The sequence below is a fragment of the Ovis aries genome, chromosome 7 (assembly GCF_016772045.2).
Source record: "Ovis aries strain OAR_USU_Benz2616 breed Rambouillet chromosome 7, ARS-UI_Ramb_v3.0, whole genome shotgun sequence".
NCBI lineage: Eukaryota > Metazoa > Chordata > Mammalia > Artiodactyla > Bovidae > Ovis > Ovis aries.
In genome coordinates, this window is record NC_056060.1 from 59,436,097 (window position 1) to 59,450,339 (window position 14,243).

Genomic DNA, 14,243 nt, shown 5'->3' on the forward strand with positions numbered 1-14,243 from the left:
AACACAGGTCCATGACATGGTGCGCCACTTTTTACTGATCCTTTCATCAGTTGATGGATATTCACGTTGTTCCTACTTTTTGTTTTTATGACTAATGCTGCTGTGAACATTTGAGTGAAAGGTTGTGTGTGGACCTGTGTTTTCACTTTTCATGAGTGAATATCTAGGAGCGGAATTTTTGGACCTTATGGTAGTTCCAAGTTTAACTTTCTGAGAAACTGCCAAGTTATTTTCCCTTGTGTCTTCACCATTTTATATTCCCATTACCAATGTATGAGGGTTCCAGTTTCTCTATATCTTTGCCAACACTTGCTATTTTCAGTTTGTTTGTTTGTTTAAATTATAGCCATTCCAAAGAGTGTGAAGTGGTACATCATTGTGGTTTTCATGTTCATTTCCTTAGTGATGAATGACATTGAGCAGTTTTTCCTGTGCTTACTGGCCGTTTGTATATCTTATTTTGAGAAATGTCTATTCAGATCATTTGTCCATTTAAAAATTGTGTTGCTGTCTTTTTGCTATTGTGTTGTAAGTGTTTTTTATGTATTATAGATGCAAGTCCCTTATCAGATAAATCATTTGCAAACAGTTTCTCCCATTCTGTGGGTGATCTTTTCATTTTCTTGATAGTGCCCCTTGAAGTACGAAAGTATTTGATTTTATAAGATTCAATTTATATATTTTTTTCTTTGGTTGCTTGTACTTTTGGTGTCATAGCCAAGGTTATGATAATTTTTACATATTTTCTTTTAAGAGTATCGTCATTTTAATTCCCATGTGTAGATCTTAGATACATTTTTTAGTTTATTTTTGCATATGATGTGGAATAGAGATCTGATTTCATTCTTTTGTATGTTATTTCATTCTGTAATATCCAATTGCTCCAGCACTCTTTGTTGAAAACTCTGTTCTTTCCCCACTTAAATTGTTTTGGTGCCCTCATGAAAATTCAATTGGTGCCCACGACTGAAGCTACTGAGCACATGAGGGTTTATTTTTGGACTGTCAATTCTATTTCACTGATCTAGATGTCTTTCCTTATGTAGTTACCACACCTGTTTTGATTGTACAGCTGTGTCAGGAGTTTTGAAATTGGGACATGTGAGTTCTCCAACTTTTATCTTGTTCAACATTGTGTTGGCCCTTCTGGGTCTCTTGAATTTCCATGTGAATTTTAAGATCAGCTTGTCAATTTCTGCAAAGAAGTCATCTGGTATTTTGCCAGGAATTGAGTCAATAGATCAGTTCGAGGAATATTGCTATCTTAACATGAAGTCTTCTGATCCATGAACTTGGAATGTCTTTCCAGTTATCTTGGTCTTCTTAAATTTCTTTCAACAATACTTTATAGTTTTCAAATCTGAATTTTGCATTTATTGTGTTAAATTTATTTGTAAATATTTTATTGTTTTTAATTCTATTCATAATGTAATTTTTAAAATTTAATTTTTGGATTGTTCATTGTGACCTGTTGGTTTTAAAATTTAGGAAAATTCATAAAGTCTTATTTCTGACTTCTCTTGAAAAATCAGATCTGGTTTCCTAAATGGCAACAAGGGGCTAGAGTAAGTAGCTTGGGTTTTGTCTTTCTTGTATTCTCTATAGTTCCAGATTTGCCTGTATCTCATTACTTTCTTCTGTCTGGATCCATTTACTCATTAATATCTTAATTATTAAGCACTGAGCTTTTGACCTTTATGATTATTCTTTTTGAAAATTGTTAGATGAGATTCAGTTTACAAAAAGGATTAATATGATCTAAACCTTTAATATAATTATTTTTATATACACATCCCATCTTTTCTTATAAGTTGTTCAAGCTGCATTTTACTCATTCATCTCAGGAGCTTTGGTGAGCTAGGCTCAATACTGAGGATACAAAGAAGAAACAGACACCATTCCTATTCCAAAAGAAGTACAGACACACTGGCCAAAAAAGCCATATGGACAATTAATATTTTATAAAAGGTCTTCTGGATGTCCATACAGTGTGTGGAGGAGGGTCCAGAGAAGGGAGTGGTCAGACTGAAGGTAAGAAAGGAGAAAAAGGTCTTCCCTGATGACTCATGGTAAAGAATCTGCTTGCCAATGCAGGAAACTGTTTGATCCCTGGTCTAGGAGGATCCGTGTGCAGCTAAGCCCTGTACCACAACCACTGAGCCTGTGCTCTAGAGCCTGCAAACTACAGCTATTAACCCCATGCACCGCAACTACTGAAGCCTGCGTACCTTTGCACCTGTGTTCGGCAATAAGACACACCACTGCAATGAAAAGTGGCCCCTGTTCGCTGCAACTAGAGAAAAGCCCGAGCAACAACAAAGGCTCGGCACAGCCATAAGTAAATAAAAAAATAAAATTTAAAAAAGAAAGGAGAAAAGAGGAGAGGCTTCATGGAAGTGACTTTTGAATGATGATAGTTAGGGACCTTGTCCATTTAGCTAAGAAAGTAAGACCTCTTCCTGAAGACTGATGTTTTCTCCAAAGTGTAATTCTTGGACCTGCTGTAGCAGAATCCATGAGTCCTTAATAAAACGCATTCTTGTGGACCAACTGAAGCAGAATTTTTCAGAACCCCAGAAATCTGTTTTTAAAAATCTTCCATTTAAGTTTCCTTGGTAATGCCAAAGTTCTCTAAAGTTTGAGAAGCTCTGCTTTAAGAAGGTGGGGGATCTGTAAGAGTTTTAAGTGGGAATGAGGTGTGATAGGGTGGAGTGCTATCATGGTACACCTGCGTTTCAGTAAGGTGCTGGCTACACTGGGAAAGGCAGATTCAGAGGGTGGGACACCAGAGACTCCTTCTTAGTGGGGGTTACATTCTAAATTCATCACTAGGGTGAAAATCAGGTGGAATAAAGAATACACTGGGAAATCTCTGAAATCTCTGTAACACCTGTGCACCTGGGACCATCAAGGTTCAGTTCAGAGTCAATGGCTTCTATCTCTGAATTTGCAGAGAGGTCCCTTTTCCCTGGGGCAGAAGTCAAGTCTAGTTTGAATAGTAGAGTTGAGGGCTGAGGGGCTGAATAAAGGGACTGATCTTTTACTTTCTGCAGGTCAGGCTGATACAGTAGTTGAACTGAGTAAATCAAACATTCATATGATGGGAGTCCACTCTATTGCAGTTGAGAGACAGAGTGTGCCTAAACGAGAGCAGATAACGAGAGATGACTAAATTGATGGAATTTGGCCCCTGGTTGGATGAGGGGTTTGAAAGAAAGGGAAGAGTATGTGAACCAGAGGCTAGAACAGGTCACTAGAGTGGACAAGATCATTGGTTTGCTCAGGGAGTTTCAATAGCGTCTTGAGACCGGAAGCTACTGTAGTAGTTGAAGCGTGAGTTGAAAGTAAGGAAGTGGAGACAGTGTCTCAAGGTTGTCCTCTTCCCACTTCCCCTGTTTTTAATGGGAAAGATTGGATGCTATTTAGAGGTGGCAGAAAAATCCTGCAATGTCTTTAGGCCATGTTGGTGGCTTCTACCATCTAGCACAAGGACAGGCTCATTCTAAGGAAGGGAAAATGCCATTGAAAACCAAGAGATTTAACCTTACTTGGTAATTAATAAATTGTGATTCCAAGAGATTAAGTGGTAGACTTTATTTAATTTTTAAACTCTAAAATTATACCACTTACTTATTTTTTCAAACACAAACAATACAAAAATGTAAAGTAAAAAGTAAAAGTTTGCCTCTCTTCCATTCCCAGAGGTAATATGTATCCTTCAGACATTTTTTCTGAGGATATAAGAATATATATCCTTTTTCTTTAGATCTTTGAAGGTCATCATTCTGTAAGAGTCAGGATGAAAAGTTTCCACAAACCAGCTCTCATTCCTGTTCTCTGAAAACCCCAGTAATAATTTCTTCTCTGGAATGCAAAGCCCAAGATACACAGGCCATGAATAGACTGTTCACCTCTCCTTAGAAACAAGTGGTTTAAGCTCAGACAGTACAAAAATATTATGACTGCCCTGAGGCAAGAAGGGAGTGCGTGAGCTGGGATCTAGGTGAGCCATCTGTCAGGTGCTGAATGGAAAGGTTGTCTGAGTGCTGTCACGTTCTTACCACCCCGATACCTTGAATAAAGGTCTTCAGTGTCCTCTCCCCATCACAGGGTCAGGTATTAGGGTGTGTCTTCTGTTTCGGGTGCTACATCCTGCTGGCCCCGGAAGAGCTTGGATTCATGCCTACTCTTACCACAGGGCCCCCAGGTGGGTCACCTTCTTTCCCACCTGGGAAGACCAAAGGAAGAGGCAGAGGGGGCAGCTGGATGACCTCCTCTCTTTTCAGTTTTCCTGTCCCACAAGGTTCACACACAGGTTCCCAGAAATGGACTGCAGCCTCCAAAATAAGCCCTGATTCAGTCTCACTGAATAAGTGAAACTGAGCCAGCCATTTCCCATTAATAGGGCTTAATTTCTTCATCTATTAAATGGAATTAACCATGACTAACCTCATAGAAAGAAAAGATAAATCATCTCTTTCATGATTGTCCTGTTCTCATGGGGCTAGGTTTCTTGAAACAGAGACCGGGTCTTTGCAGACCTACACTTAATACATGATTGAGAGGTAGGGTTAGTTTATACTGACATCAACAAACCAAACTCTTGCTCCCTCAGGCCTGGACATTCAGCCACTTTCCGCTTGTTTAGTCAGGTACCTAAACACAGATACTGACAGTCTTTTTATGCACTATGCCCTCCCTGCTTCTTCACAGCGATGGTTTCTGAGAAATGGGCTGAGTGAGTCAATGGGAGGACCAGGTGCATCTGGGCTTCAGAGTCATTGTGGAAAAAAAAGCGGGCGTTGATTTTCTCCCTTCACATTGCCCCGAGTGCCTTCCACCTCACATGCCTGGGGTGGATGGGGAATGTGCTCATTGTCACGATCATCTCAGACTGTGACTCACGTTTCCCGCAGCGAGGCCGGCAGAAGGTGTGCCATTGCTGACAGACAAGTATGTGAAGCAAAACAGAGGTTTCAGTGAAGGGGGGTGGTTTGGAAACAACTCCTTGGGCTGCCCTAGAAGGACGGGACTGAGGTGGTTTTCGCCATGAAGTGTGATTAAAAACAAAACCTTACATTTATACACAACTATGGATGAAATAGATAGCTAGTGAGAACCTACTGTATAGCACAGGGAACTTTCTTCAGTGCTCTGTGGCGACCTAAATGGGAAGGAAATCCAGAAAAGAGGGGGTAGATGTCTATGTATAGCTGGCTTACTTTACTGCACAGCAGAAGCTAATACAACATTGTAAAGCAACTTCAGTTCAGTTCAGATGCTCAGTCGTGTCCGACTCTTTGCGACCCCATGAACTGCAGCACGCCAGGATAAACTCCAATTAAACGTGAAGAACAAAGCTTGGAAGATTCCCTCTCTCTCTGTCCTCCTCTCCTACTCTCCACTAAAAACCGCTTCCCTTGTTAACCGGAATCCCACGGTCGGTGACTCACATCACTGTGAGAACTGCCCCATTTGACACCTTCCCTCACTGAGCTGTTGAGGCTCAGAGTATCTCTGCCCCAGCTTTCACGCTTTGCCTTGTTTCCCCCTCCTATCAGCTTTATCACTCAGGGTTTTCCCCACGCCTGGAACACCTGGGGAGTCAGGCCTTTTCTCCCCACCTTCCCCTCAAGTCTCTTTCTGAGACCTCAGTTCAGCTATACTCCTTCCTCATCCTCCAGGATGGAGAGAACAAACAGTGAGAAATTCAGCTCCCTCTGCTCATTTTAAACTACTGTTGGAGCTGAACAGTAGAAGCCTCTTGCACTCTTTCATCCAGTATTTATTGGGTACCTTCTGTGGCCCAGGCACTGTCCTGGGTGTTGGGAATTCCATGGTGATCATGGTCCTTGCTCTTGTGATGCTTACAGTCAAGGGAATGAAGACAGGTAATAAGCAAGTTAACAAGTAAACTTGATTATTAGTGGCATGATGGCAAATGGGGGGCTGTGATGAAGGGTGCTAGGAAGGGTCTCTGAGGCAGTGACATCTGAATTAAAACCTGAAGGATAAAAAGGAGTCAGTCTTACGGAGCAGTGGGGAGGATCTAGGCAGAACTGGCAATGGAACAGCTCGGGCAAAGGCCCTGTGTTTGGGAAGAGTTGGCTGTATTTGAGGAACAGAAGCACAGGAGCAGGGTGACAGAGCCAGAAAACACAGGGCTTAGGTGTCAATACTGGGGCTCCCATGAAGAACGTGAGGCACAGGAACCTGGCTGGCAACTGTCTTGACCAGCAAACTCCCCTACACAAGGCTCTAGACAACACTTGGTGCACTGACCTGCTCTTAGGATGCGAAATGTACAGAATTTGCCGAGAAATGCTTGGAGAAATACTCCAGGAGTGTCTGGAGAGGCACCCCCAGCTCCCGCCATCTTTCCACAAGCAGAAGGAGGCTAGAAGGCTTCCAAGGGAAAGCTAGACAGGAAGCAGATCATTTCCAAGGAGCCGACAGATCACTTTCAATCAGACCGCTTGGCTCTCATCGCATTTCCAAGCTCATTCCCGGAGAAAAACACTCTCCCTCATCAACTGAGGCTGGGCTAAGAGGATTACTCCCACTGCCTCACCAGGCAGAGCTACATGGGCGACTACTAAGCCTGCCTCCCTGGGCTTAATGCCTCTCCATGATTCCAGAATCCAGTTTTTAACTCTCAGCTTTCTGTTTCCTGGATACCCCACCAGCGTCGTTCAGTGAACAGGTCCCAAATCACCTCATCTTCCCTTCTCCTGGCTTTCTTCTTTCTGTTAATGGAATCACTGTTCCCCCTGCTACCCTGGCTGGAAACGTCTGAGTCATCCTTGACTCATCCTTCTCTCTTATTCTCTAGATCAAATCAACTGCCGGATCGTGTAGTATGTATTTCCGAGATGTCACTTGAATCTGTCCCCTCCTTCCCACCATCCCTCCTCAGGGTGAGCTTTTGTTACTTCTCAAGAGGAGCATCCTCACTTACTCCCTTGCTATTGACCCACCTTCCTACTGCTGCTGACATGAGGCTTCTCAAACACAGAGTAATCCGCTTTTGCCACATTAAATATAAATACACTAACTGTCTTTTAGCTTTATGAGCCTCAGTGCCTTTTCCAATACTCTATCTTCAAGCTAGATTTACTCCTTCCTTGTGTAGGACATGACTTTGTCTTTCCTTGAATCCTCTGAATACATGAGGTTGCAAAAAGTAGAATTTTCTTACGTTACTAAGCTTTGGTTTATCTGCATTTATATGCTTATTTTATCTCCCTAGAATACTGGATATTTCTGTATTATTTGTCTCACATTTAGTTTTGCTTCCTCTAATATTTGAGCATCCATATGTACCATGCACTGCTCTTAGAACACCTTAGGAAATGATTAAATAATTAAACTCTCACAACAATTGTATCCCTATGTTGCTAGTGGCAAAACTGAGATGCAGAGAAATTGAGTAACTTGCTGAAGCTCCATAACTAATAACTGGCAAAGTCAGGATTCCAGTTCACACAGGCTGGCCCCAGAGCCCAAGCTCTCATATCCCTGAGCTCACATTTGTCAGGGATGACAGCCGTTTCCCTGATACCATATTAATAGTTTGGGTTTAGCTGATGTTTTATAACTGAACTGAAGCTTAAGGTATGTGTCCATTAATGGTCAGAAATATCAATGGTAGGCTGAATGTGCAAATGTGATTTGCTATCAGGAACTGATTTAGGTGTTTCCCAGGAAAACACCTCTGATGCTGAGAACTATTTTTGTGCCATTTTTCCTACTTGTTCTTCTTTTTTTTTTTTTTCTCTTATTCCAGTACATGGGCTGTATTGAAGTGCTGCAATCAATGAGATCACTGGATTTTGGAATGAGAACCCAAGTTACAAGGTAAGAGAACAAAAATCTGACAAGCTTGGAGGGCTATAGTCTAAAGTCACAAGAGTTTTCTCCCTGCAGGAGTTCCATGCAAGGCTTCAAAGGCACTATGGGTTTTTATTCGTAATGCTGGAAGGTAGAACAAAGCCCAGTGACATTGTGAGTGGTTCTGACTCATCATGTGAAGGATTTCTCCATTGTGCAGCAGAGCATCTGCATTTCATATGAGAACTGATAAGATGACGCAGTCAGAGAAATAACTGCTTTCCCAGATACTTCAGTTCAGTTCAGTTCAGTTCATTTCAGTCACTCAGTCGTGTCTGACTCTTTGCAACCCCATGAATCACAGCACACCAGGCCTCCCTGTCCATCACCAACTCCCGGAGTTCACTCAGACTCACGTCCATCGAGTCTGTGATGCCATCCAGCCATCTCATCCTCTGTCGTCCCCTTCTCCTCCTGCCCCCAATCCCTCCCAGCATCAGAGTCTTTTCCAATGAGTCAACTCTTCACATGAGGTGGTCAAAGTTTTGGAGTTTCACCTTTAGTGTCATTCCTTCCAAAGAACACCCAGGGCTGATCTCCTTTAGAATGGACTGGTTGGATTTCCTCGAAGTCCAAGGGACTCTCAAGAGTCTTCTCCAACACCACAGTTCAAAAGCATTAATTCTTCGGCGCTCGGCTTTCTTCACAGTCCAACTCTCACATCCATACATGACCACTGGAAAAACCATAGCCTTGACTAGATGGACCTTTGTTGGCCACTTACTTAATGTCTCTGCTTTTGAATATGCTATGTAGGTTGGTCATAACTTTTCCTCCAAGGAGTAAGTGTCTTTTAATTTCATGGCTGCAGTCACCATCTGCAGTGATTTTGGAGCCCCCCAAAATAAAGTCTGACACTGTTTCCACTGTTTCCCTATCTATTTCCCATGAAGTGATAGGACCAGATGCCATGATCTTTGTTTTCTGAATGTTGAGCTTTAAGCCAACTTTTTCACTCTCCACTTTCACTTTCATCAAGAGGCTTTTAGTTCCTCTTCACTTTCTGCCATAAGGGTGGTGTCATCTGAATATATAAGGTTATTGATATTTCTCCCGGCAGTGTTGATTCCAGCTTGTGCTTCTTCCAGCCCAGTGTTTCTCATGATATACTCTCATAGAAGTTAAATAAGCAGGGTGACAATATACAGCCTTGACGTACTCCTTTTCCTATTTGGAACCAGTCGGTTGTTCCATGTCCAATTCTAACTGTTGCGTCCTGACCTGCATATAGGTTTCTCAAGAGGCAGGTCAGGTGGTCTGGTATTGTCATCTCTTTAAGAATTTTCCACAGTTTATTGTGATCCACACAATCAAAGGCTTTGGCATAGTCAATAAAGCAAAAATAGATGTTTTTCTGGAACTCTCTTGCTTTTCCATGATCCAGCAGATGTTGGCAATTTAATCTCTGGTTCCTCTGCCTTTTCTAAAACCAGCTTGAACATCAGGAAGTTCAGAGTTCATGTATTGCTGAAGCCTGGCTTGGAGAATTTTGAGCATTACTTTACTAGCGTGTGAGATGAGTGCAATTGTATGGTAGTTTGAGCATTCTTTGACATTGCCTTTCTTTGGGATTGGAATGAAAACTGAGCTTTTCCAGTCCCATGGCCACTGCTGAGTTTTCCAAATTTGCTGGCATATTGAGTGCAGCATTTTCACAGCATCATCTTTCAGGATTTGAAATAGCTCAGCTGGAATGCCATCACCTCTACTAGCTTTGTTTGTAGTGATGCTTTCTAAGGCCCACTTGACTTCACGTTCCAAGATGTCTGGCTCTAGGTGAGTGATCACACCATTGTGATTATCTGGGTCATGAAGATCTTTTTTGTACAGTTCTTCTGTGTATTCTTGCCACCTCTTCTTAATATCTTCTGCTTCTGTTAGGTCCATACCATTTCTGTCCTTTATCGAGCCCATCTTGGCATGAAATGTTCCCTTGGTATCTCTAATTTTCTTGAAGAGATCTCTAGTCTTTCCCATTCTGTTGTTTTCTTCTATTTCTTTGCATGAATCGCTGAGTATCCCAGATACTAGAAATATTTAAAATAATATCTAGAAATAGGACATTACAGGATCTCAGACCTGTTGAAGAAGTCTCTGAAAGTAACAGGAAAAATCTTTTCAAATCAGTAAGCCCAAGCTCGTCCCATTTATGGCATCCCTGACACAAGAAGCTGTCTGTTCCTTGTCTGCATCTCTCTCCTCCACGTATAGTGAGCTGGATGGAAGAGTTGAACCAGTAGAGCCTTACCCAGAGTGGCCCCAGGAAGCTTAGGGAAAGAACCAGAGTTATTATTACCCAGAGTGCAAGCCAGAAGCAGAAGCACAAGGTATGGTTCTTTAAGGCCAAATTCAAAGCAGGCATGGAAAGGGGAGTGCTGAGTGCTGAGACTGGTAACTGGGAAAATCATGAGGTGAGGAGCCTGAAGTGAGAAGACTGGACTGATATGAATCAGTATGGTTCAGAATGAAGACTTGGGCATCTGTGGTGTGTGGTGCCAGTGTGCACTCCTCAGTGCCTGTCTGCTGCCATGGTTGCTGGTCACCATTTCCATTATAAAGAGAGGATAACTTTTCCTGATGCTCATCCCATGGAATTTGAGGCCTGGAAAAATAGTCCTCTTAAACCAAAAGATTTGGGGAAAGGAATCATATGCTCTTTAGGAGAGTCACAGTATTAAAGACCCTGAGAAGTCCTGTGCTACAGTTTAAAAAGTGTTAACTTCATCAAGATTCTCTAAATTTATTTGGCCCCATAATTCTTTTTTTATGTAACATAAATAAACACTCCATGTATCTTTGCGGTTCCATGAAATGAACTTTAAGAAAGGCTGTTGTAGACTTGTTTACAATGCATTCAAATCTATCTTTCCAAACTTCTCACTGATATTTGGGACTCCCTCAGGAATTAAGCAGATGAAGTCCGATTCTTCCCCATTCATCCACCCTGTATTCTTGGTGCCTATTTCAGTTCTTGGCACCTGGAAGAGGCTCAATGGATATTTATGGAGTAAATGCATGGCTCTACCTGACTGCTTTCCAGGATTTGGAAATGGCTATATTTTCCCTTTTCTTTTACAGCATCAGACCCTTCAACTATCCTTTAAGTAAGGATATCCTTTAAGTAAGAGGTTTCTAGATCACTTCCTACCCTTTTAACCCTAATTTGGGCACATTTCAGGTTTTATTTCATTCTGATGATGCTTAACCTGGAGAAAACCCTTCCTCCAATCCTGAGGAAGTTACAGATGGGAGGGAGAGTGTCACTACCCCAGAAGCTTGGTCTAGGGGCACAGTATGAAGGAATGCCACTGTCCATGCCTGAGGATGACTGTTTTTCTGTTCTTTCCCTCATCCTTTCATTCATTGACTTATTCTCCTTCACTCATGTATTTATGGAGTGTTCATTAAATGCCAAAAACTTTTCAAGAATTAAGGACACAGGCACCTCTGATCTTTTAGAACTTACATCATAGCTGGAGAAACAAACTATGGCAAGGAAGCAAATAAATATATAATATACTTTCAGGCTGTAATTAGTGCCATTACTATAATAATGAAGCAGGGTAAGAGGATACGGATGTGTGGGGTAGGCTTTTAATTTCTTTTTCTAGTTGTAAATATACTGTATATTTATTTATAACACTTAGAAAATACATACAAATATGAAAAAGAAAATCACTGATAATCTCACCTGGAAATAATGTCTGCTAGCATTTACTGCTTTGGAATACCCTTCTGATCTTTTCTTTCTTACATGAGCTTACAGTGATTTTTGCAGACAATCTGAAGAATATTTGATTCTGTTTATCCTATGTTGACCATTTTTCCTGTTGCTAAATATTCACAAGCATTTTTAAATTGTGGTAAAATATGTATAATGTAAAATTTACGACTTTAACCATTTTTAACTATACAGTTGAGTGGTATTAAGTTCATGTTGTTGTGCAACCGTCACCATCCTTCTCTAGAAGTTTTTCATCTTCTCAAATTGCAACTTTGTGGATTAGATAATAACCCTTCCTTCTCTCCTCCCCCAGCCCTGGCAGCCACAGTTCTACTTTCTGTCTCTGTGAATATGGCTGCTATGGGTACCTCAGATAGATACATAGAGTTATATAGTATTTGTCCTTTTGTGACTGGTTTATTTCACATAGCTTAATGGCTTTAAGGTTTAGGACTAGGTCAAACAATATAAATATTCTGAAGGGTTTAGACACAAATTGCTAGGTTGTTCTGCAGAAGAACTGTAATAGTTGGTATCCTTCCTCCCTGTCATGTATCTGTTTTTTTGTTGCTATCTTTTATTTTTATTATATTTAAAATTTTTAAAAATTTTATATTGGAGTATAGCTGACTAACAATGTTGTGTTGGTTTCAGGTGTACAGCCAAGTGATTTAGTTATACATATATCTATTCTTTTTCAGATCTTTTCCCTATATCATTTATTATAGAGTACTGAGGAGAGTTCTCTGTTGATTATTTTATATATACCAGTGTGTGTATGTTAATCCCAACCTCCTAATTTCTATCTTTAAAAAATATTTATGAATTTGTAAGTCTATATTTTCCTATTGTTTAATAAATGGCAAAAGACTATTTTTTCTTTGCCATGAAGATTCAGTTTATGAATAATATATAGATCCAAGGGAAGGTGGCTGGCATAGTATCTGGATATTGTTTCTTGTAGATGTGTCGATAATTCCTTGTAGATTCTGGCATTGTAGATTGTGTTTTGGGCAGATTTGTGGAAGCTTGAGAGTGAATCACTTTCCATAAAGCCTTTAGTTTCCAACCTACTTCACAAATATTTACTCTTTCCTTCTCTCAATTTTTCTTTGTCTCCTCTCCTTTCTTCTTTCAACTTACATATATTTTCACATTCAGCCACTATTAAAGTTGCTTTATTATCAATTGTTTTGGATGTTATTAATATATAACTGTTGAATCAGGTTCAAATTGTTTAAAATTTCAATGTCACATAGTCATTTAGCTCAGAATCCTACTTAATCTAAGAAAAAAAGTTCAATAGACCAGGTAGAATTCTAAAAGAAAGAACTTCATTTTGTGTGACCTCAGCTGTGTGTTTGTGCTTAGTTGCTCAGTCATGTCCAACTCTTTGCGACCCCATGAACTGCAGCCCACCAGGCTCCTCTGTCCATGGACTTTTCCAGGCAAGAATACTGGTGTGGGTTGCCATTCTCTTCCAGGGTGTCTTCCCCACCCAAGGATAGAACCCTGGTTTCCTCCACTGCAGGCAGATTCTTTCTTTCATGCCCACAGTTATCTCCCTACATTTACCATCAAGCAGAAGATTAATGAGGTGTGGATGCTGATAAACTGGTGTAGCTAATTGCTGCTCTGGATACAAACAGATGTATTCAGTCTGATGTCCTGTCCATGTTAATTCATCTTCCCATCTCTATACTAGCTGGTACACTGTTCCAGTTAATAGAGAGACAGCAGTATGAAGTTCTGGACAATAAAGGAGGATCCATGGTTAACAAACAACATTTGGGTCAGCAGTTGAAACGGAAGAGAAAAATGGAGTCAATTCTTATCATTATGAGGGATCTTTCTACCAGTTGTTTGGGGGTTGAATTCACCGGACCTCTGGAACATTGAAAATACTCACAGAAGAGAAAAAGAGAAAGAAAGACAAGGAGGCCATATACTATGTTGGCAGTTCCGGATTATACTCTTTTCAAGGCTCTTAGCAGGCTTCTCTGACTGCTGACTTAGTCACTGGGGAGCCCTTCCAATGGCTTTTACTATTGTTCCTCCACAAATTCTCACCCAGGCATTTAACCACTTGACTGATTTAGGACCAGATCTTAATTTTTAATAATCTAGTGTTTATGCAAAAGGGCAAAGGAGGAGGTTGTTCCTAATAGAAAAGAGAAACAAGATGATTAGGAAGACAAAGACTCACAGTGATAGTTTACCTTCAAGATGTCTGGAAAACAATGTCAAAAGGAAATAAGAGAGGGGGAAAATGAAAACCTTACTAAGGATGACATAGTCATTCCTCTCTTTAATAAAAACATTCTCATCATAATTTTTATTTTAGGGGGAGGGATTCAAAAATTTTGGTAGGATTATCTCATTTAATCTCCAGTAAAAACTCTCATTCTAGGAACTTCCCAGTGGTCCAGTGGCTAGGACTCTACGCTTTGACTGAAGAGGACTTGGGTTCAGTCCCTGGTCTGGGAACTAAGATCCCATCTGCCACATGGTATAGCTTGCTGCCCCCTCCATGAAAAAAAAAAAGAAAAGAAAAGAAACACCCAACCAAAAAACCTTTCATTCTGCTAACGAGGAAATGAAACTTAGATTAAGTAAGTTGCCCAAAGTC

General features: G+C 40.8%; 1 protein-coding gene across 2 annotated transcripts in view; it reads left to right on the top strand.

The window, feature by feature from the left end:
* SHC4 (SHC adaptor protein 4) overlaps positions 1-14,243 on the top strand; it is a 131,452-nt gene that overhangs the window by 40,126 nt on the left and 77,083 nt on the right. For both annotated transcript variants that reach the window (XM_004010631.6, XM_042252495.2), the window contains exon 2: positions 7,787-7,857. In XM_004010631.6, coding sequence (XP_004010680.1) covers positions 7,787-7,857 — 71 coding nt within the window. The remainder of the gene's footprint in view (positions 1-7,786; positions 7,858-14,243) is intronic.